The 21,932-nt window shown below is 36.4% G+C and overlaps 1 protein-coding gene and 1 long non-coding RNA gene across 7 annotated transcripts in view; one reads left to right on the top strand and one right to left on the bottom strand.

The window, feature by feature from the left end:
- tfec (transcription factor EC) overlaps positions 1–21,932 on the bottom strand; it is a 50,141-nt gene that overhangs the window by 3,521 nt on the left and 24,688 nt on the right. For 4 of the 6 annotated variants that reach the window (XM_079622123.1, XM_079622120.1, XM_079622121.1 and 1 more), the window contains exons 7-12: positions 8,901–9,134; positions 8,489–8,590; positions 6,446–6,491; positions 4,663–4,719; positions 3,648–3,723; positions 2,741–2,888 (exon numbers count right to left, since the gene is read on the bottom strand). In XM_079622123.1, the coding sequence (XP_079478249.1) occupies positions 2,741–2,888; positions 3,648–3,723; positions 4,663–4,719; positions 6,446–6,491; positions 8,489–8,590; positions 8,901–9,134 (663 nt within the window). Of the gene's footprint in view, positions 1–2,740; positions 2,889–3,647; positions 3,724–4,662; positions 4,720–6,445; positions 6,492–8,488; positions 8,591–8,900; positions 9,135–9,740; positions 10,140–12,880; positions 13,059–21,932 lie in introns of those variants that run through there. The other 2 variants (XM_079622124.1, XM_079622125.1) reach the window with 2 other exon arrangements.
- LOC307003553 lies at positions 3–18,824 on the top strand. Its single transcript, XR_013798746.1, has 3 exons — positions 3–199; positions 12,873–13,219; positions 18,623–18,824. It is a non-coding gene; the product is annotated as an uncharacterized lncRNA (long non-coding RNA).

The following is a 21,932-nucleotide window of genomic DNA, read 5'->3' as shown; positions in this document are numbered from 1 at the left end:
CAAAGATACACACACAGGAAGGTGGGTTGAGATAAACTGTCCACTTTGCATTCAGGCCGTCCGGGTCAAGTCTGACAGAAATAGATGGCACTCTAATTTGGTCTCTTTCCTTCTTTTTTGCTCTAGGCCCTTATGTGCCATAAACACGTGAAGGGGATTCAACTTCAGAAAGTCATCCATCACAGAGATAAATTCTGAGGTAACTTCCAGCAAGCAGGGCTTAACGGTGTGTGGCGCACAATCATTAACTTGCCCAGACCTTTGGCCTTGAGCTGACACCATTACAGTTTTTGGTGAAAATATTCTTAAATCAGTCATGTTTATTAATTTGAGTACATTTTACTGTGACTAGAATGGCATCTAATAACAATTGCCTGTTTAAAAAGCTAAATAAACCAAATAACTGACATTTTATACATATTTAAATATCTGATTAATGTTATATATCTATAGAATGAGTTCGGGTGATTGGATAATTTAAAACATTATTATTGGATATTACATTAAAGGGTTAGTTCACTCAAAAATTAAACTTCTGTCAGTAATTACTCTCCCTCATGTTGTTCAACCCCGTAAGACTTTCGTTCATCTTCAGAACACAAATGAAGATATTTTTGATGGAATCTGAGAGCTGTCTTACTCCTCCATTGGCTTCTATGGGATCAGAAATTGCCGGCCCAGAAAGTTTGTAAAGATAATGTTTAAAATAGTCCAAGTGACTACAGTGACTCAACAATAAGTTTATCAAGCGACGAGAATACTTTTCGTGCGCAAATAAAAAATAACGACTTTAGTAATAGAGTTCACTTCACGTAGTGTAACAGCGCAGCGCTTCTGGGTTGTATGCCAGAACGTCGGCTCACGCATCACACACATGACCAGCATCGGCCAATAGTGAGCCTACGTTTTGACGTACATCCCAGAAGCGCTGCGCTGTTACACTACGTGAACTCACTAGAGGCCCACACAGAAGTCGCTTGATAAACTTATGGTTGAGTCACTGTAGTCACTTGGACTATTTTAAACATTATCTTTACAAACTTTGTGGGCCGGCAATTTCCGAAACGAAAGTCTTATAGGGTTGAACAACATGAGGGCGAGTAATTACTGACAGTTTTCATGTTTGATTGAACTAACTCTTTAAAGTTCTGTATTTTTCTTTTAAAAACATTAATATCAGGTATTTTTTTGGTGTTATTTTTTATTTTGAATACTTTTATTTTTATTTTTTTATTATTGAATCATAGTATAACAATACATACGCACTATTTAATTAGAGTTAGGTTTAGGGTTAGTTGCTTGTAATTATGCATAATTTACTGTTTTGACTACAGTAAGTACATGTAAGATGTGTAACATGGACACTAAAAAAGTGTGACCTCCTATTCTTTATTTGTTTACTCTTCTTTTTAATTAAAATCATTTAAATATAATGATGTGCACGCTTTTTACTCATTTTGTTATTGTTGATTAAATAATAAAAACAATGAAACAAGATTTGTTCACTCATTTGGTTGATGAGATTAACACTAATTACTATGCAAGTGTCTACACTAACCGCTATGGTTTCATATTTCCATTACTCCCACACATCATCTGTAGCGGAGACAGTCTAAATGAGCTATTGCATTGCCTCTCAGCGTGGGTATCTTCAGACACTCAATTGAGGTATTATTAGCATTAGCTTTTGGAAAGGAAGCCTCGGGGTAATTACTTTGAGGGCTAATTGCGATGTCTTCACATGTGTGAAGAAGACTCGCGCCTGGTCCGTGAATATGTCAATACTGTTGGAAACTAATGCATAAATTCAGACGACGAGCCCAGCTCTTCAAAGTTATTAGCCCTCATAATCTAATTCCGGGGCACATTCTGCTCCTGACGAAGCTGTAGCCGCTAATATTAATCAGATAATCACCTCAGCTCAGCGTGTTTCAAAGCGGGGCCGGAAAGGCGGTTACAAACATCGATAGCCACATGTATTTGAACCATTGTTTTCAAGCAAAGATGGTCATCAGCGTAAGTGACCAGTTAAACCACTAGTGTGGACACTATATGCTGGTTTTAGCTGCTTGTCCATCAATGTTAGGGAGGAAGAACAAACTAAAAGTAATGATACTACTATGTTTTTCAGTAGTGACTTTTTTTTTTTGCTTCCAGTTTCAAGCTAATTGTCTAACAAGAAACAAAACAAAATGCAATATTGCTAAATTTTAACTAATTTTATCATGTCTATAGATTTGACATGGAGAGAGTTAAGGCAATAATTCAACACGGCCCTTAAATAATGCATTTGAGAGAACCGCTTTGTTCAAACGAGTCAGGTGATTACATGATTCAGTGGTCACACAAACAACTCACCAATTCATCTTTGTCTGTTATGCAGGTAAAATCTGTTTCTGTTGTAACTCTTTCTGACTGAATTATGAATGTTTTCCCCCCCATTTTTTTATTATAACATTACGGTTAATTTAATGCTATCAGTCCAATTTAGATGTTATTTCGGATAAATGTTCCAAGTATAGAATTAAATAGTTTCATCTGATAGTTTATAAAGATGTCATTGTCTAGCTTGGAATGTAAGCCGGTCTTTTTTCATCATTTCATGAGTTACATCACTCGCTTTTAAGTTTTTTTTTCTAGCCTTTCGCTCCTACAACCATCGCTTTCTACCGTCTCTCATGTCTACATCTGATTCTCTGGCCATATTCCCCTCGTTCACTTGTTCTTTTCGTGTCTTTACCTGGATTCGTAGCTGGAGTCTTCTGTTGGCCTGTTCTAGTTTCTTCTGTCGGCTCTCGAGATCACGGGCGTGCTGCTGCTCTTTCTGCAGCCACTTAATGTATTCCACCGAGGCCTTGAGGATCGTCCCTTTGTTCCAGCGCATATCACTGGCAGAGAAACGTAAAAGATAACCTTTCTCAACACTGCCTTTGCATCAGCAGAACTTTCATACACAGAGAAAAGCCTCACAAGGGTCTCCTTTTTTTCCCCAGGACCAAGAAACTGTGATTTACATGGCCAATTATTCATTCTCGGACATTACCTTGCCTTTGAATGGGAATTTTAATGGAATAGTTAAGTACGTCTGCAGAAAGACCATTCTACGGCCCCTTGTACGGTAAAATTAATCCCTGAGCAAAAATAGGTGTCGGAAGAGGCAGAAAAAAAATTGGACTTTGGAAGCCGAAGTAAAGTGCAGTCATTCCCGATACCATTACTTTTTAAAAGGAGGAAAGTGTCGTGAAATTGTCTCTTTCTTTGGAATAAGATGTTGGCCTGATCCGAGCTAATAATCTCCTTTATCTTGTGTTAATGGCAAGGTGACAGCACTAGCCTTCCATTTAAATTCGATAAAAAGTTCAATTAAGCCGGGGCAATGGGCTCGCTGTCTGCACCGTACTTCATCTCTGGGTTCAGTTGTGCTTAAACTTTAGTTCAAATGGTCTATACTTTGCCTTGAACCTCATTTTCATCATTCAGATGGTGGTCTGTTCGTGCTGTAGGTATTTCCTTGAGAAATGAGCCCTGTACTGTCATTTTCTCTCTCCTTCAGTGTCATTTTGCCCTGTCTTTAAGAGTCTATCTCTGATGTGATTTGATGTGAAGACTTTGAGTTCGGCTGTGAATCCAGTAAGACTTTTACTTACGGGTCATTTGACTTCGGTATCAGCGTTCCCAGCTCTTTGATCCTGTAGTTGATGTTGTATCGCCGTCGTCTTTCAACTGGCAATGATGAGAACAAAGTAAGTCATGCAGCACAAACCTAATATTAATATTAAATAGAAATAATTACAATAATACCATCATATTTTGTTGAAAGTGACTTGAACTGTCTTTTGAGACCCTAATGTACATCTAAATAATAAATAAATAAAATTGTATTTTGAAATTAGCCTCATTATCCCAAAAATCTGAAAGAATATTGGTAAAACTCAGCAATAAAGCTCCATTCATTGTGTTAATAAACATAAACTAACAATGGAAAGTACATTTATTCTAAATGTTAATTTCAGCATTTACTAATACATTATCAAAATTAAGAGTATCTGTTAATATAAATGGTCACACTTTAGATTAGGGTCCAATTCCCACTATTAACTATGACTTTTGCCTCAAACTCCTAATTACCGCTTATTAATAGTTTGTCAGGTAGTTAAGTTTAGTTATTGGGTGGATTAAGTGATGTAGAATATGATCATGCAGAATAAGGCATTAATATACGTTTTATAAGTACTAATAAACAGCCAATATCCTAGTAATATGCATGCTAATAAGCAACTAGTTCAGAATTGGACTCTAAACTAAAGTGTTACCACATTATATAATAAACCTGAGCCAACATGAGCTATCAGTTATAATGCATGTTAAGTAATGGTTCCTTAATGTAAAGTGTTAGCAGAATATTTCTCTGACCTAATCATCCATTTGACAGCATTTATTGAAAGTTTGAACCCTAAATCAGCAATGCATTTTTCAAGAATGTGACTGTTATATGGAATACAGACACTTTGCTTCAGTTTTGAAGTCAATTTGAGTCCCGTAAAAAGAAGTGTAATTTTTTTTTAGCATTTTTGTTAACAGATTGCGGGAGGAATTTTCCGGGCCTCTGGGTCTCTAAACAGAACTTGAGGGTTAAATAAGCAAGTGCAAATGCCCTCTTACTTAGATTGTGGTTGTCTTTTTTCTGTCTTTCTTTGGCCGTGACTCTGGTTTCTTGTTCTGTACGAGAAGAAGAAAGGATGGGAAGGTTATTGCAGAAACGAATAAGTGCATATCCAGAGGTAAGTTTAAAAAAAAAAAAGCTGTTAGATTAATAACATCATTAGTTTTAACAACTTCCCATCCAGTCCTTAAGATTCCTGCCTAATGCTCCCAAAACAACACACAAGCACACACAGCACAAGCCCTCTTTTTGTGTCATTCACCCCAGATCTCTGTCTTCATGTAGAAAAGCTGTGTATCTTTTAATCCTTCCGGACCTTCCGATTAACCAATCTGCTGCTGACATCCCGGAGCGGGTGAAGAGGAGGGAGGCCTAATGCTTCTGCATTCATATTCACATACACATTCTTCCAAATTATATAATTGGGAGCAGTGATTGGATTTCTCAATTCATTTCTGCTGATTCAATAAGGTCATTTGAGCCGTGCGTAACCAAACAAGAGCGCCGTGCAGCACGCTTATGTGAAAAAGATAGTAATGCACTTATTTTCCTGCCGGAGTGAAGAGTTCTCCAGGCATCCTTTCTATTTCCTGAATCAATTTACTTGATGCATGACATTCATAAGAAAAAAGGCACCCACAAAGGAGGAATTGTGCCGTGTCTATCATGCTAAGAATACATGCTACCATATTCCGCTCACTGAAGCATTGATAATGAAGAATGAGAGCAACACAATGGCGAGCTAAACACGGAGCACGCTGACTCTTAGGATAAGACCGCTGGATAATAACATGAAACATACAGTGTTTGCCTTTCACAGCCTGGGCCTTTTGGAATAACATGTGGAATGAGCCCGTCTGGGTTTGCTTTGCTAGATCTATTTACTCTATGCCCTTGATCTTTTTTATTATCATATTGACTTTAATTATATTTTATCATTTTATACTACAATAAGTGTTCCCAAGAAACACACAACAATTATATTTACTATTCTTATTATATTTTGTGTGTTTATTGGGAACACTTCAGTATACAATCATAATATAACGTAATGAAATATAGCAGAAGTCATATATGATTTAGAAAATAATGAAGTATGCCAAATGCATAAACATTAATGTAATTTTGAGACTGCCAATTCGTCATTCATAATTCAAGTATGGTGCTAGTTGTGACAAGGTCACAAGTTTATGTCTAAAAAAAAATAATTTATTCGTCCATTCATTCATTGTATTTTTTGTGTTCTTACGTCACAAGTTTAAGTCCCAAGAAACAAACAAAAAATAATTTGTTTGTGTGTTCTTACACTCTTAGAAGAAAAGGTTCTATATGGAACCTTACAGGGTTTTGTCTGATGTTTCCGATTCCTATTATGGGATCATTTTATGCATTCAGCTTTAATTCATTTTCTTTTAATTAATTTTAAATGTATGAATTAAACAGCTTGAAAACATAATTCATCACTAAAAACAAGTTAAAATAAACAGTTAAACATGAAAGTATTATGCTATAATTTAAGACATTTGAGTTCTTTAAAATTAAGTCGAGAACCCTAGAGTTCTGTATGGAACCCCACTGAACCTTTTTCTAAGACCTTGTGACCTTGTCATGGCTACCAGATGAGAAACAGAAAATGAACCATTTCAAAACTGCAGTCGCATCTTTGCGGTTTTTAATCTGAAACGCCTTTGCTAACAGCACAGGTCCTCCTCGGACAGGCGTCTGTGCACCGTACCTGTGACTTCCATTTTAACTGAGAGCTTTGTGGGCAATGAGTCTTACCTGGGTCACCGCCGTACATCTCCAGCATGCTGTTGTTCAGCGACACCTTCAGAGGAAAGAGAGAGCTAGATTCACACAGGGACATTACATGTTCACAACGTGTAATGATTCTGCATGCATGTGATCTTTTATCCTGTTTATTTTGCATCATATGTAATATTTTAGGTGTTACATGCATGATTTTTGACACTGACGTTCTCTATGTTAAGAGTTAACGTTGTTAAACAGGCCTAGATTAAGTTTTCCCACTTTTTTACACTAATTTTGAGGATTAAAATGTGATTATTACAGCCAGGTGATGCATAAATAAATTAACTAAAATATATAAAACGAGGACGTTATGAATGATGGATGATCAAATTCTGGATTTTTGCAGAGCTTATATGCATAAACTCAGTCTATTAGTCTTAAATGAGAAGAGAAACTCCGCAAACAGATGCAGCGCTCCAGGAGACAAAAGACAGCGCTGTAGAGCTTTTTTATTTTATTCTCGGTTTCTATTCTATTGTTTTCTATTCTATTCTGCAGGAGTTTTGCTATGGCATAATCGTTCAGCACCATTTACATCTGCATATAAGTTTTTCGAGTGAAATGTAAACGCAGTACAGAATTAAAGAGGAGGTCAGAGCGTTACAGGAAGACAGAAGTGGCAGGCGTTACAGTGTTTCCTCCGCTCGTACGCGCTCTCCATTATCTCAGTAGGGGAAAGTGTGCTTATCAACATGAAAGATTGCCACAGCCCCTTGACTGTTCACGTCGTAATCGCTTCAATCCATTCCCATCATGTTAGCAGATATGTTGACACGGGGAAGCGGCTTGATGCGTCGTGCTGTATGACTAATTAGAACGAATTGATCCGTTTAAGCATGGTATCATTTCTGAACAAGTCCACTGGGAGAGAAGATATTAGCTCAATCTGATGCTTGACTGCTTACTCAAATACAAAACTCTCTCTCTCGCTCTACTTCCTCAGCACACTCTGCCTTATTCCTTCCCATCATGCTCTTAGTATCACATACCTCTCTAGTGAGTTCAGGTGTTGTAGTAATCACAACTCAAGCGATGCTTTGTCCATCCACGGACGTCAGTGTGACAGTAACAATTTCATGCTGGTCTCACACATAGTTGGGCCACTTGTGTGCCCAGATGCTTACCTAAGGGTTTTCATTGGCTCTAGCTGAATTGCAATTCCTCAGCAGAATGCGCTTTTGGCATTTAGCAGAGTTGAGGTATTTTTCTAGCTTGCTCCCTCTTTCTGTTTTGGAGAAGTGATAACTCATTAACATAGTCTGGCTCTTCTAAGGCATACCTCTCTGCATGCCGACATCATTAACAGACTAATCTGTATTGTTCCACTGTTTAAAGCCTGAGATTTAAGTCTGTTCCCCCTTTTTTTCACTGCAGAGACTGAACTTTGACTCTCAGCTGGACCTCACGCAAAGACAAACCCCTTTTCACAAGCACACCAAACACTGGCACACGTTTGGGTTATTAAAGTGTTTAATTAATTTTTAAACCTACAAATATAGCTTATATTTTGGATTCAGACCTGTTTTATTCATCTAATTTAGTGTGCATTTTATGAACATGTAATTTTCATTTCATTACATGGAAACACATTACTTAAAGTCTGTTTATATAATGCATCAAATAGCTATTTATATTTTTTTATAATTATAGTTTTTATACTTGTAGGTATTATAGTTGTAGTTAATACTTTATACAGGTTTTAGAAATATTTTAAAATTAAACAATTATATCATAGTATTTGATCTAATTACTGATAATTCAATTCTTTATTGATATTCTGCAAATATTCTGGTTATGGTTAAATTTATACCAATTAAAGTTGTACTATAAGGCAATAAGTCTCCATTGTAATGCATTATATATTCATTTACTTTCAAGTATGATTTTTACTAGATCTTTTGACTGTTAGTATAATTTGCCAGTACTTTGTACACCTCTATACACAGGTCATTATTCATTGCATGGGACGTAACAGTTCGACAAAGTGAGGAGATTAACTTGGTATATACTTACATTATTTTGCATTATGATTCCTGGCTCCATACAATCCAAACCCCCGTCTTTGAACCCGGTTTCAAGGCTAATAAGATCATCAATAACTTCATCCATTGGAAACTAAAAGAAAACAGTGATTATAGCGCATTCTTCCATCAACAGAGGTTGAATATGTCAATCTGAGATGTTTGTTTGCTTGTTTTGGGTTTCATTTTCACTGTCGTCAGTCATTGTGTCAATGCAGAGTAAAAGTGAGAGACGTGTGAATAAACTGGGCCACTAATCCAATAACAGATGATTCATCATCTCTGAAAGACGAGATCTTATCAGACCAGACCATCCTTTCATTGTCAACGTGATCAGAGCTGAATGTTTAGAGTTATTGACGAGTACAAACACTCAGAGAGATGGGATCACAGGAAGTACTCACCTCGCTGTCGTGATTGTTGGCCAGCGTGAGCAAGGTGACGGGGCTTCCTGGCGTGCTGCTGTCGCTCATGGGTGGCATGTGTCCGTTGCGCATGACGGGCACCGTGCCCAGGGCCTGGCCCGGGTGAGGATGGGTGACCTGGGCCTGGCTAGCAAGTTTGCTGCCCAAAGTTAGGTATTGTTGGGCCTGGGTCTGGTGGAGGTGGTACTTGGAGTTCTCCAGATGACTTTGAACCTTCAAAAAGAAGAGAAAAAATAGCTTTTTTTAGCTTACTAAGTCTTATTTGTCCAGAAATTATGTCCTTGTACTTCTATCTCTTTCATTTAACTTGTTTTCCAACATTACGCATCTGCGCAACCAAAACCACCTTACTGTATTCAAGATATTTAAAAAAACGTGCACTTATTTCCTTCAATTAAGCATATGTTAAACCCAACATCGCATTTTAAGCATGTCTCAATGTAATCTCAGTTACCTGCTTAAAACGTCCTCAAAAGTGACTTAATCACTGCAATCCAACCTCAAAAAAACAAACCAAAATTCTGAAAGGGATAGTTCACATACAAATTTAAATGCTGTCATCATTTACTCACCCTCATATTGTCATGTAAGACTTGTTTCTTCTGTGGAAGACCCCACTGAGTTTCATCATATGGACAAAAACAGTTTTTTCAGTTGTTCCACAGAAGAAATAAAGTCCTAAAGGTTTGAAATGACAGGAGGAAGGTGAGTAAATGATGACAGCACTTTCATTTCTGGATGAACTACCCTTTAACCAAGCACCAAAACGGCCCTTATCTTGCGCAAAACAAGTCAAAGCAGAACATAGCAAGTCCTTACGTTGGAAACTCGAGCTCCGTCTCTCATCTTGTAGAAACTACAGTCAGTTAAATGTGGCATTCTCAATCCCTGTACTTCCACACGGAGGAACGCTAAGGTAGGATCCCAGGCTGCGGAGAGGAAACCAAGTGACTGTCCCCTCTTGTTCCTGTCCGGTCTTTATAACCAAGCAGGAGGAACTCCGTGACCTAATTAGTTTTAAGACCAGGCCTTTCCTTTTTATCGCAGGTCGTAGTAGTCACCTCAAGTGGAGAGATTTCTGATCTGACAGGTTTTGATCACTGCAGGGTCGAGGTCTTTTGCCTATATGGCTAATTCGGTGGGACCGCCCAGTTTTGTTTGCGTGAAGCAGCCAATCCCAGACTTCCCCCTTCTACCACTTCTGCTTCAGGGGGTCCGAGACAATTACTGCTTGTTGTGTGTGGTTTTCAAATGACCCAGAGGCCCATCTCTGGAGCAGACCCACTAGACAACATTGTCTTGTATCTGTTTTCAAAAACTAACTGTCTTGAACCCGGCGGCTCCCCTAATTTTAGTCTATAACATATTGTAAAGCTAAATATAGGAGGGCAGCATTCATTGGGGGTGACCGAGGCGACCCCTAGCAGTCATTATTATGTTGTCTACGCTCACAAAAGCACAACTGTTGAGTTACTTTTATAGCGGTCAAAGTATTTTCTGAAAAATCCAGAACTGAACTTTTACTGACCGTTGACTAAAGATACTCAATTGTGCGAACGAAAGTTGTTTAATTTGATCAAAACGTCTGTTTGCAATAACAAGAGGCGTTTAATACTCATGCTAGTTGAGTCAGAAACATTTGTTGGAAGTTCGGCTGTATTGCCCTTCAATGGAAATCTTAAATGGAAAATATTATCCCATACGCTCTGAAATAGTTATTTAAGCCCTTAAAGGATGAATCTGAGGACCAAATCGGATCTTCTACGCCCCTCTGACTGCATATTCAACAGTTCACCAGAGGTCTGTCTCTGTTTATCAGCCATTGCAAAGCTCTTTTCATTACACACACTAGATTTGGCTTCAAAAAGACCTAAGAGTGCAACTTCTCTCTTATCCCAGGCAAAGGTGAAAGAAGCCATTGTGTGTGTGAGAGCTCATCTCTGCAGTGGGGAAGGGAAGGGTTATAGTTGTGTTAGAGGGCCATGTCCTTGACTTACATCTCCCCTTTCTGTTGTGAACGCAGGATACACGACTATTAACTAATCAAAGCCTGTAATTTGTTTGAAGTTGTAGTGATTTCATTCACAAATAAAGTGTAGACAATGGAAGCCCTATATGTGAAGATGTATTAGATGGCATATTTAAAACAACATTACACACTCATTAACTAAACATTCAGCATGCAGATTATGAGCTGATCTTACACTATCAATGATACAGTTGAGCTTTGCATGCTTCATAAACTTATTTTTTTACACTTTTGATAATGTTTATATTTTGATGTATATCATATAATGTTAATATTGTCTACAATAGTAATGTGTGCTCTTTTAATAATTAATTCATAATTCATTACATTTATATAGCGCCTTTCTGGACACTCAAAGCGCTTTACATAGAAGGGGGGGAATCTCCTCAACAATGTGCAGCATCCACCTGGATGATTAGATTTCTTTTAAATAACTTGTATTTAAATAACTAATATATATACACACACACTCACAAACTTTAAGCTAGCAGAATAGCAGTTTATATCAACATATTAGGTTCATTAATAATTGTATATATTGTAAATTATATTCATTTGTTATATTAGAATTAAAAAAAGTAATGACAGTATGGAAGTACAGAAACACTGACACATTAACGTAATATAACATTTAATAACAAAAACATTTCCTTTACCTTGATTAAGTGTGCATCTTGCCTAGAAGACCTGTAAGTGTGTCTGGAATGACGAGGTATAATCTATTGTGCTAGCGTTGATGTTGCTTAATTTTGTTTCAGCATTAGTCAAGTTCTGGTTTCACTTCAGAAAAATCTGTGTTTTGAAACACTGGGGAGGGGGGCTTTAGAAATCATGGACAAAACCTTTCATGACCAAAAGGTCAGGTATTAGCTATATTGAGTTGGAATGGGTAAAGAAGTTAAATCACTTCAATAGAAATCTAATGGATATGCCTTTAATTTCACAGATGTGAGTCAGAGATACTCTTGTTTTGTTTCTGAAGACATCAGTTGTGCTATGCTGAATATTCCTCTTAAGAATCAATGCTGTTAGACCACAAAGTTTCTGAGGGGAAGAGAAAGTAAAGCTTCTTACAAACACACACACACACAACACACCAAAAGAATGGAATCACATTCACATCAGGTGTTGTTTCTTCTCTTGAATTTGACAGCATGTTCTTGATATTTCTTTGCACAGCAGCAATAAACATATTTAAACAATTTAGCCACACTCAAAAATGCAAAAAGGCAAAAATGCAAACCATCAAACCACACATAATTTATTGTATAGAAATATAGGTTTCTAATATGAAAATATATTTTTATATTATTTTTACTATTAAAATATAAAATGTTATACATGCTTATACTATTTTTTTCATATTTGACATTTAGTCAATTTTGAGGGTGACTTAAGTGTCCAAATACTTCTGGGGAACAATGTGTGCTTTACAGCCACTTTGTGTGTGTGTGTGTGTGTGTGTGTGTGTGTGTGTGTTTTATTTTTTATCCTACTTCTGTCATTCAACTCTCTTCAAAAGTATTACAGATATTAAATTTTTTTGCTAGAGCCATAAATCTGTTTGATTGTATCATCTCGATCCATTTAACCAAGGGTCCAACCCAAATAGATATTCAATGTATATTTATGCATTTGAAAAAAATACTTTATTCTAAGTGCATCCAAGGTATACATTTTTTTATCGTGTTTTCTCTGGGAATCGACCCCATAACCTCGAGTGCCTTAGTGTACTCTACCAGCTGAGCAACAGGAAGCAATCTCTTCAAAACAGCACTTTTATAGACTCAATCTAAACTCACACTTTTCCATTAAACAATGCCAAGCAACCATTAAAGAACATTTGCACTCAAAGACTCACAAACAGCATTTGTACTCAAACTCTCATGCAGCTCTCATCCCTATTTCTCTGGCTTTTGCAGCTACATACCGGCAGCAGTTGGATCTCAGTGAGAGAGATGACTTGAACCACACAGCAGCGGCTCATGGTCCACAAGAAGGCCTTCACAGTCGGTCAGACTCAGCAGGTGTCAGACTCTGCAGCCCTTAAACCGCAAGCCAAGAGGAGCTGCAATCTCTCAGTCCAGTGTAAACGCAACAAGGCTAGGAAAGCAGAAGGATAACTGAGCATATGTGTGTGTGTGGCTTTCCTGAGCTGTGTGTGCAGAAACACGGGCCTGGAGAGGAAGGCATGACACATCAGCTTTCTCAGCTTCCTCTGTACGGGATCTAGTGGTCACCCAAAGGCCTGACAGAGGCAGAATTTCAGGTGCTAGAGACTCGGAGCGTTATTTTGTTCTTGGTCCTTCCTGTCTGACCCTCTTTACAGCCTTACTCAGCACATTCCCGATAGGTCATCTCTTTAACACACACACATAAAAATTAATCAAACGAAATGCTACTGCAGACACACTCGCGTGCATGTGCACTTGTAAGTAGTGTAGTGCACACACATTCACTTTGAGAACCAACAAGTACACTCAAGGCCAAAAAGTGCATAGTGCTGCTTACTGAATCCTCAGATTAAAATTACTACATTGTTTTCCATTCAATTTTGTCTTCCGGGGCACTATGGAGATTTTTTCCCCTACAGTCTGCAGTGTTGTTTGTGTTTCTCTTTAGAAATGGTACAAGTCTGACTTACTGCAAGTTTAAACCACCAAGTCAAACACATGAGGAATTTGTTTCCACCTCAAGAGTAAAAAAAAAATTATAAATTAATTCTAAGATCATGTTTAAAACAAGAAATAAAGTCATAGTTGTGATTGTGAGAGGTGAAGTCACAAATTAGCAATTTGAGAAATTATTCACAGTTTAGAGATATAAATTTGCGATATTTAAAGTCAAAGTGATATAAAGTCAAAATTATGATAAATTAAGTTGCAATTGTGAAATATCAAGTGATATTGCTAAATATAATATCGCAATATAAAGTCGCATTTACTAGGAATAGTCTTTTTTTTTCAGTGCTGCATAATATAAACTAAGCAAGAAAATTGAGGTCATTATCAAACTAGTATCTCAAATGATGAGTTATGGCATGAGAACAATGAGAAGATGCTTTGGAAATGGTTGAAATCATTGCAGAGCTCTAAAGTAGACAGGATGTGTGTATCAGCATCCTTATGTTGCCTTGTTTCCTGTTTTAAAGGAAATGCAAAGGAAAGTTTCTAGTAATTGACTAGAGTGCCTTTGAACCTGTGTGTGTATGTGTGTGTGTGTGTGTGTGTGTGTGCCTGGTATTCCCTGTGTTATGGGGACCAATTTGACCTCATGAGGAAATTTTTTTGGTCCCCATGAGGAAACGGCTTATAATTCCTACTAAATTAAGTGTTTTAAAAATGTAAAAATGCAGAAAGTTTTCTGTGATGGGTAGCTTTAGGGGTAGGGTTAGTGTAGGGGGATCGAATATACAGTTTGTACAGTATAAAAATCATTACGTCTATGAAAAATCCCCATAAAACGTGTGTGTGTGTTTTCTAGAGTTTCTGTATGTGTTTGTATATTTACCTCTAACCGAAAATCCTGGTTGACCATTTTTCCATGTTTTTCTCTGGGCCCGGTCTGAATTCTCACCTTTGTTAGTCTCACATACAGTATGTATAAAACATGAGCTACTTCCTGTAAGAGTTGGGCCGCTTCTGAGACAAGACTTCAAAGTCCAGCTCACACATCTGAGAGCTGTTTTATCCAAGTAGAAAAGGAATGCATAATAACCAGAAGACTTTAATGATTCATATATAAATTAAATATTACACTCATTTTAACTGTATGATAGGAGTGCCAAACTGTCCTCCCTGAGCTCAGTGCTTCAACCCAGTTTATCAACAAGAAATATGGGATGTGAAAATAGTACAACATTTATATATGACATTTACCTGGATTCTTTCATTGTGTGATAAAGTGACCCCAAAAATGTTAATGTATTATTTTATTCTATTTTATTTCAAATGTACCTGTGCATTTATTCTTTAAAATCAATACCAGATGGTTTGTTATTTTGTTACCTATGGAAGTAAGTTTCTGCCACGGAATAGAAAAATCAAAAAGGTAACCATATTTATCTTACAATTCGAACTTTTTGTTTCTCTGAATTGGGTGTTTATATATTACAGTTCCGGAAAAAAAGTCAGAATTGCAAGATAATATAAACTTGAGTTTATATCTTGCAATTCTGACTTTTTTCCTCACAATTCCAAGTTTATAATTCACAATTATGACTTTTTCATGCAATTACAAGCTTATATCTTGAATTCTGAGTTTATATCTAAATCGCAATTCGTACTTTTCTCGCAATTCTGACTTGATTTCTCGTAATTAAGTTTATATCTTGCAATTCTGACTTTTTTTCTCACAATTCCAAGTTTGTATCTTATAAACTCAAGATATAAACTTGGAATTGTGAGAGAAAAAAATCTGAATTTTAAACTTTTCATGGCAAACGTCTTAAGTATGCGGGGCCTTGTAAAGATGCTTACAATAGTTTTGATTTTTATATTATTATAAACTGCCTATTGACCATACAGTAACAAGTATTTGGACTGGTAAGTCTCGCTTAAAAATGTTTGAATGTCATTGCATTTGGTAACTCTGAAAGCTTGTCAATTCTGAGTTTTAGATATAAATTCAGATTTGCAAGATATAAACTTCGAATTGTGAGATTAACAAATGTAAATCGTCTGCAATGTTACATAAACAGCTTTATAGGTTGCTAATAGGTTTGTGCGTTTAAAGAGTGGGCTGAATAGAAACTTGGTTTCCCCAGAAAAGATGTGATTACGTCTAATGCGATTTTCGATGTAAATCAATTAGCCTCCACTCCATCAGGGCCGACAAGGCAAGCCGTTCACAGGCACACCTGAGAGGAATTCACTCACCCCGTCCCATTCAGACCCACAGTTCCTGTGCGCGGACAGATTTAATTGCAGAGCCAAAACAAACAGCGACTGTAAAACACATCCCTCTCTTCAAATACAGGCTATCCGCTTCAAATAACGCATTGGAAAGTAGATGTAGTGAATCCGATCAATAAACTGTGCTATCGTTTGGGAAATTGATCCACAATAGTTGGAGGGCAAACGACTTTTCATAAGCATCTAACCGTTTCCCATGATCTTCTAATTTGGCACCCCGCTTTGCACTGATCCCCTTAAAATTACAAAATGACCAAACCGCATCACATGACTTCCCTCCACACGCCAGACTCACAAAAAGGACCCAGCACTCTCAGAGCAAGGGCTTATGGGTAAGCTGTGGTTTTGAAAGGCCTTCTTTATCTGGGTTTGGGCTAATCACTGGTTTGAATCACCTCCATAGATTTATTTTTGGCAGTGCAGAGTTGTGTTGTAACGACAGATCGTAAGTTAATTTCATGGTTTGTCTTCGTGAGGAGAATTGGGGTAAAGAACATTTAAGGGTATTTCTGTTGTACACAAACGTAGAAAACATAAAAAAGTTACGGTATCTAGGCAGTAATGCACAAATGTCCACTACCGTTCAAAAGATTGGAGTCAGTAAGATTAAGGAAATTCATCATTTTATTTAGCAACACGTTAAATTGATCAAAAAGCCACAGTAAAGACTTTTATAATGTTACAAATGATTTCGGTAACACTTTATTTTACAGTGTCCTTGTTACATAGGTTACGTGTACTTACCATAGTAATAACAGTAAATTATGCATAATTACATGCAACTAACCCTCAACCTAATCCTACCCTAACCATATAGTAAGTACATGTAGTTACTTAAAATTACTCAGTCCCTAAATATATAATTACACTGTAACAATGACACCTTAAAATAGTGTAACCTTTTATTTTAAGGTGACTTAGTTACATGTACTTACTATAGTAATATCTAAACGTAACTCTATAGTAAGTACATGTAGTGAATGAGTATAACTCAGTACTTGTAAGCACAATATAACTCACTTTAAAATCAAGAGTAACCAAGATTTCTATTTCACATAAATGCTCTACTTTTGAACTTTCTGTTCATCAAAGAATCCTAAAAAAAAAAAAAAAAAAGATCATGGTTTCCACAAATATTAAGCAGCACAAATGTTTTCAACATTGATTGATAATAAGAAATGTTTTTTAAAATCTTACAGACCCCAAACCTTTGAACAGTTGTGTAGTGCAGTTCTGAAGAAAATGTAACACAATCACAATGCAAGGGCGTTTTGAGCACGTTTCTATGTGTTTGCTATGGTCTTCTTACTGTTCTAATTGCTATGTGGTTTCTTACTGACTCAAGTTGAACGAGCCCATTCTCAAATCTATCAGGTCCCTTTTTTAATTCAAGTCTTTGAGATATTTTCTCACCGGTTTCAAGTTTGATTGCTTTGAAAAGCGCACCTTTACCCAACAAACTAACTAGATATCATTCATAGTTGAGGGATGATTTACATGCTAAAGATAGGCTTATGGGTTTGTTCAAATCGCTCACACCAAGTATGAAGAATAGTAATAACAAGCACCACTGTCTATATTAATGTATAGTCATATAACATGGCTGAAAACTGTATTAAAGACTCCTTAATTTCAGACTAGACTGTTTTATTTTGAGTACTCAAGCCCTCATGTCATTGTCTCAGATTTCTGTTGTAAAATAGCTGAACACAATCAATCCACTTTACTTCAAATGTCATGAAAGATTGAAACAGGGAATTCAATTTGGCCTTTAAACTCAGACTCTTGTCTTATCTGATTGGAAACATCTAAACTCTTTATTTATGAGTGCAAGTTTAAAGGAGTATCAAAAGTTGAATGGGTTGTCCCACCAAATATCTGCACAATTGCTGCCTTTATCCTGAAAATGTGAGTTTATAATGTGAGTGATAGTATGGCCTATGGTCCAGAGTAAAATATATTTAACTTTACAACCTTTTTTTTCTTCCAAGTGCACATAAAGTGCATTTGTGGGGTAAATTTGCAAAGCTCTGTTCAAAAGCTTTAGCTTGAGATATATTCATTATGGACTAAATCTAATTGTGTAAAATGAAATAATGCAATAGCTGTTTAATGAAGACTAAGCAGAAAATTAGATCAACTTTGACCTTACCCGAACTAATAATACGCAGTTTGAAGGATGACAAAGAAACGTTTGTGTCCACGTTCTCTTCAAGTCAGTGTCATTTGTGTGTGTGTGTGTGATGTGACTGTGGAGAATGTGGACACAGCGTCCATGTGCATTTGTGGACATACACAGAGGCACAAGTGTGTCTGATTGTGCCGTAACATGCGTGACACGTTAAAGCAGTCATGGCCGTCCCAAATACAGTGTAAAAGCCTTCAGTCATTACACTGACAGTGAGACACACAACTCGCACACAAAGATTGTTTATATCTATGCTCAATGTTTTAGCATTCATGTTTGATTTCAGTGTCATTTCTCAAGACATCATTGAACTTTTCTCAAACTTTGTTATATTGAGTGAAATGCATGTCATCACATTACTTAGCTATACAAAACAAAGGTTTATTTATTCACAAACCCTATAAATATCAGCTCATCAACAGTGCTATAAAAAATGGAAAGGACTTTTCATATTTCAGACCTCTTCTCTATTACGACTTAATCAAATGAATTGTAATATCCAGACATTTCTTTTAAGATGAATACACTGATTTTGTGATTTAAATTGGATCATTGTAATTTCCTTCCACAGACCGAACTCTCCACACTCTCCCGGCCCAAATTGATTAATCAGCACAGCCTGAGTTGAATTTGATCGTGGAGTAGAAGAACAGACGCTAGTACAAAGTGACCAGTGTGGCGGCCTCTCATGTTCAGGATTGAATGAAAGGCCTTGTCCGTCTGGCTGAAACAGATCTGATCTTCTGGACGGACCCTTCTACTCTCACCTCTGATTTGTGGCATATCAGATGAGGTATTTTGGGAAATTGATCACGTACAACATGGCTGAGACCGCAAGAGAGAGGTTTATTACTACATACACAACAGGTGCATAATGTGGACACTGAATGTCATTGCATTAGATAACAAAAAATAAATAAAAAGTGGCATCTGTAAATAAATATTGCAAGAGCTTTACTCGGAATAACCAACTTGTCGGTTTAATTTAGTAATCAAAAACATTATATAAAGTTTTCTAAAGCAATGAAATTCATACACATTTATACAGTAGTCCATTTCTGCTTCAACAGTATAAAAAAGTGACTTTTTTTTTAGTGATTCAAATTTTTTTTACAATTGCAACTTTGTATGTCCCTATTATGCTTTTTCGAAAATTATTATCAGGCATTGTGAAATATAGCGGTTTGTAAATGTAAAAGGTCTGCAAAGTTTTAAAGATCAAAGTGCACAACAAATAAACTTATAGTCTCCGAAAAGAATGGATTCTGAACTCCCCAAAATGAGTCGTCAGCAATTCCAGTCTCACTTCCTGTTATAAATACCAATAACAATCAAACAAATTTGCATAATGCCAGTTTATGATCTTCATTGGCCGCCCTCAAACACTGTAGTTGTGGCTGAGACTGGAAGAGTTTGGTTCGTGTTGTCGACATATGCAGAAGATGCTGTTTTCTGTGCTGCAAACCAATCACAACAGACTGGACCATCTGACCAATCAGAGCAGAGTATGCTCTTGGAAAGGAGGGGTTTAGAGACTGAATCTTTGAACTAACAATTTTCAGACTTTGGGATATTAGGTGATGCTGCAATGTATATTATGAGACAATTTTTATGTTTTTTGACCATTGATGCATGTAAACCTATTGTAGGAGACCTAGACAATATACCATTAAAATAGCATAATATAATTTATAACTCAATTATTTCTCTTTCACATAATTGTGGCTGTCACAATAGCGACAAAAATTATTTCAACTAATTACATAAAACAAATTTTTATTTATTTCTTATAATTGTGACTATTTCTTATGATTGCAATTTTATATTTCACAATTATGACTTGGTATCTCACGATTTTACTTTATAGCTCTTAATTTTAACTTTCTTATTATTATGACTTTATATCTTACCATTGCAACTTTATTTCCCAAAATTGTGGCTTTATATCTCACAATTGTGTTGCTATTTCTCATAATGGTCTCGTGATTGCGATTTTTATATTTCATAGTTACGACTTTCATATAAACATTTAATATTTTATAGGTATATTTTTAATTTACTACTCTGTTAGGTATATTCACAATATTATACTCTGCCCTGAAATTCTTGATGTTTATTTACAACAAAAGAAATTTAAAACAAAAATAATATACCAACTGATTCATAACTATTCCTGTTTTCCATTTCATAATTACTGGATAAGGATTTCACTCACCAAGAACAATGTCTAATGTCTAAAATCAGTTTTCTATCTCAAAATGTTGTTACTTAGTAGAATGTCTAAAGCAGACCCTCAAAATAATCTAACCAACTTTTGACCTTAAAAATGGATTAGTAAATGCTGAGATTAATGTTAACTAAGATTAGCAAATGCTGTAGAAGTATTGTTCATTGTTAGTTTGTGATAACTATTGTAGTTAACTAATGTTTAACAAATGTAACATTTTTGCTAAGTGTTACCAATATGTGACCCTGGATCACAAAACCAGTCACAAGTCGCACGGGGATATTTGTGGCAATAGCCAACAATACATTGTATGGGTCAAAATTATCGATTTTTCTTTTATGCCAAAAATAATTAGGATATTAAGTAAAGATCATGATCCATGAAGATATTTTGTAAATTTCCTACCTTAAATATATCAAAAATGTATTTTTGTGAGTGGATGCAACACAATCACCAACATAAATGGACATGTTTAATGGCGATATTCTCAATATTTAGATTTTTTTGAACCCTCAGATTCCAGATTTTCAAATAGTTGTATCTCAGCCACATATTGCCCTATCATAACAAACCATACATCAATGGAAAGCTTATTTATTCAGCTTTCAGATTATGTATAAATCTTTATGTTTTTTTTTGTGGTCCAGGGTCACATATATTAAGTGTTTAATTACTTTTTGGGAAAAGTACATATTTCATCAGTTTTCAACCAATAACATTCATATATAAGAGTACTGATATCAATCATAATTTATAAACGCTGAGTCATTTGAACTGAAGAACAGTTCCTTCCTAATTTCTTTCTCCTTTTTGAAGTTGTCAGCCAGAATTTTCACATCCCCAGAAGTCTTTTAAATTCCTATAAACCAGTGTAATGGCTGTCAAATGGTGAAAATTAAATCTTTCTAACCACGCCACCACATTGACGAACGTCAACACACTCTGTTGAACGGAATCCCACATTCTTGTGGAGCTTTCACAGTTTTTTTCTCATCTCGTTTCCCTCTCAGCCAAGTACGTGGGTGACGTTAACGTGAGACGATGCTTCTCTTTTCATCACTGCAGGGGTGCTGCTCAAACCAAAAGTCTGACTTTAAGACCTATTAGGTTATTAAGTGCCTGATATGGCACACCCAGGTATGGGAAAACCACCAAAGTCAATCCTCTAGCGGTCCGAACCGCGCTGGGGGTACGAGCTGCTTCAGGGACGGGAGGGCATCCGTCTGAGCATGTTAGGTTCGTGATGAACTGTTTTAGGGAATTTTACCTCATCACGTGCTGGTAACTTGAACATTTAAATAGCGGCAATAGAGTGTGCGTGAGCAGAGCTAATTGCATGTGATATGCAAGGACAGATTGTGACATTCTGTGCCGCAATGAAATCACCACTGTAAACGCACATGCTTTTGTTTACACACAAACACACACTTTAACAAGGGATCTACAGTATGCAAGCTAGAACAAAAATGTTTTACTGTTCTCATGATGTTGACGGAAACATTGATTAATTTAAGATTAGTTAAATGATAAAGACAGTGTTCTTTTTTGGACATTTATGTCATTTATATTTTATAGATGCATGTTTGGACGTGTTGCATGTCATTATAAGAGAATATATAGAAATTATTGAAGTATTTGTTGTTTTTGTTTTTAA

This window comes from Phoxinus phoxinus, assembly GCF_949152265.1.
Source record: "Phoxinus phoxinus genome assembly, chromosome: 9".
NCBI classification, from domain to species: Eukaryota; Metazoa; Chordata; class Actinopteri; order Cypriniformes; family Leuciscidae; genus Phoxinus; species Phoxinus phoxinus.
The sequence above is the reverse complement of the archived record's forward strand: the minus strand, read 5'-3'. Positions and strand labels throughout refer to the sequence as shown.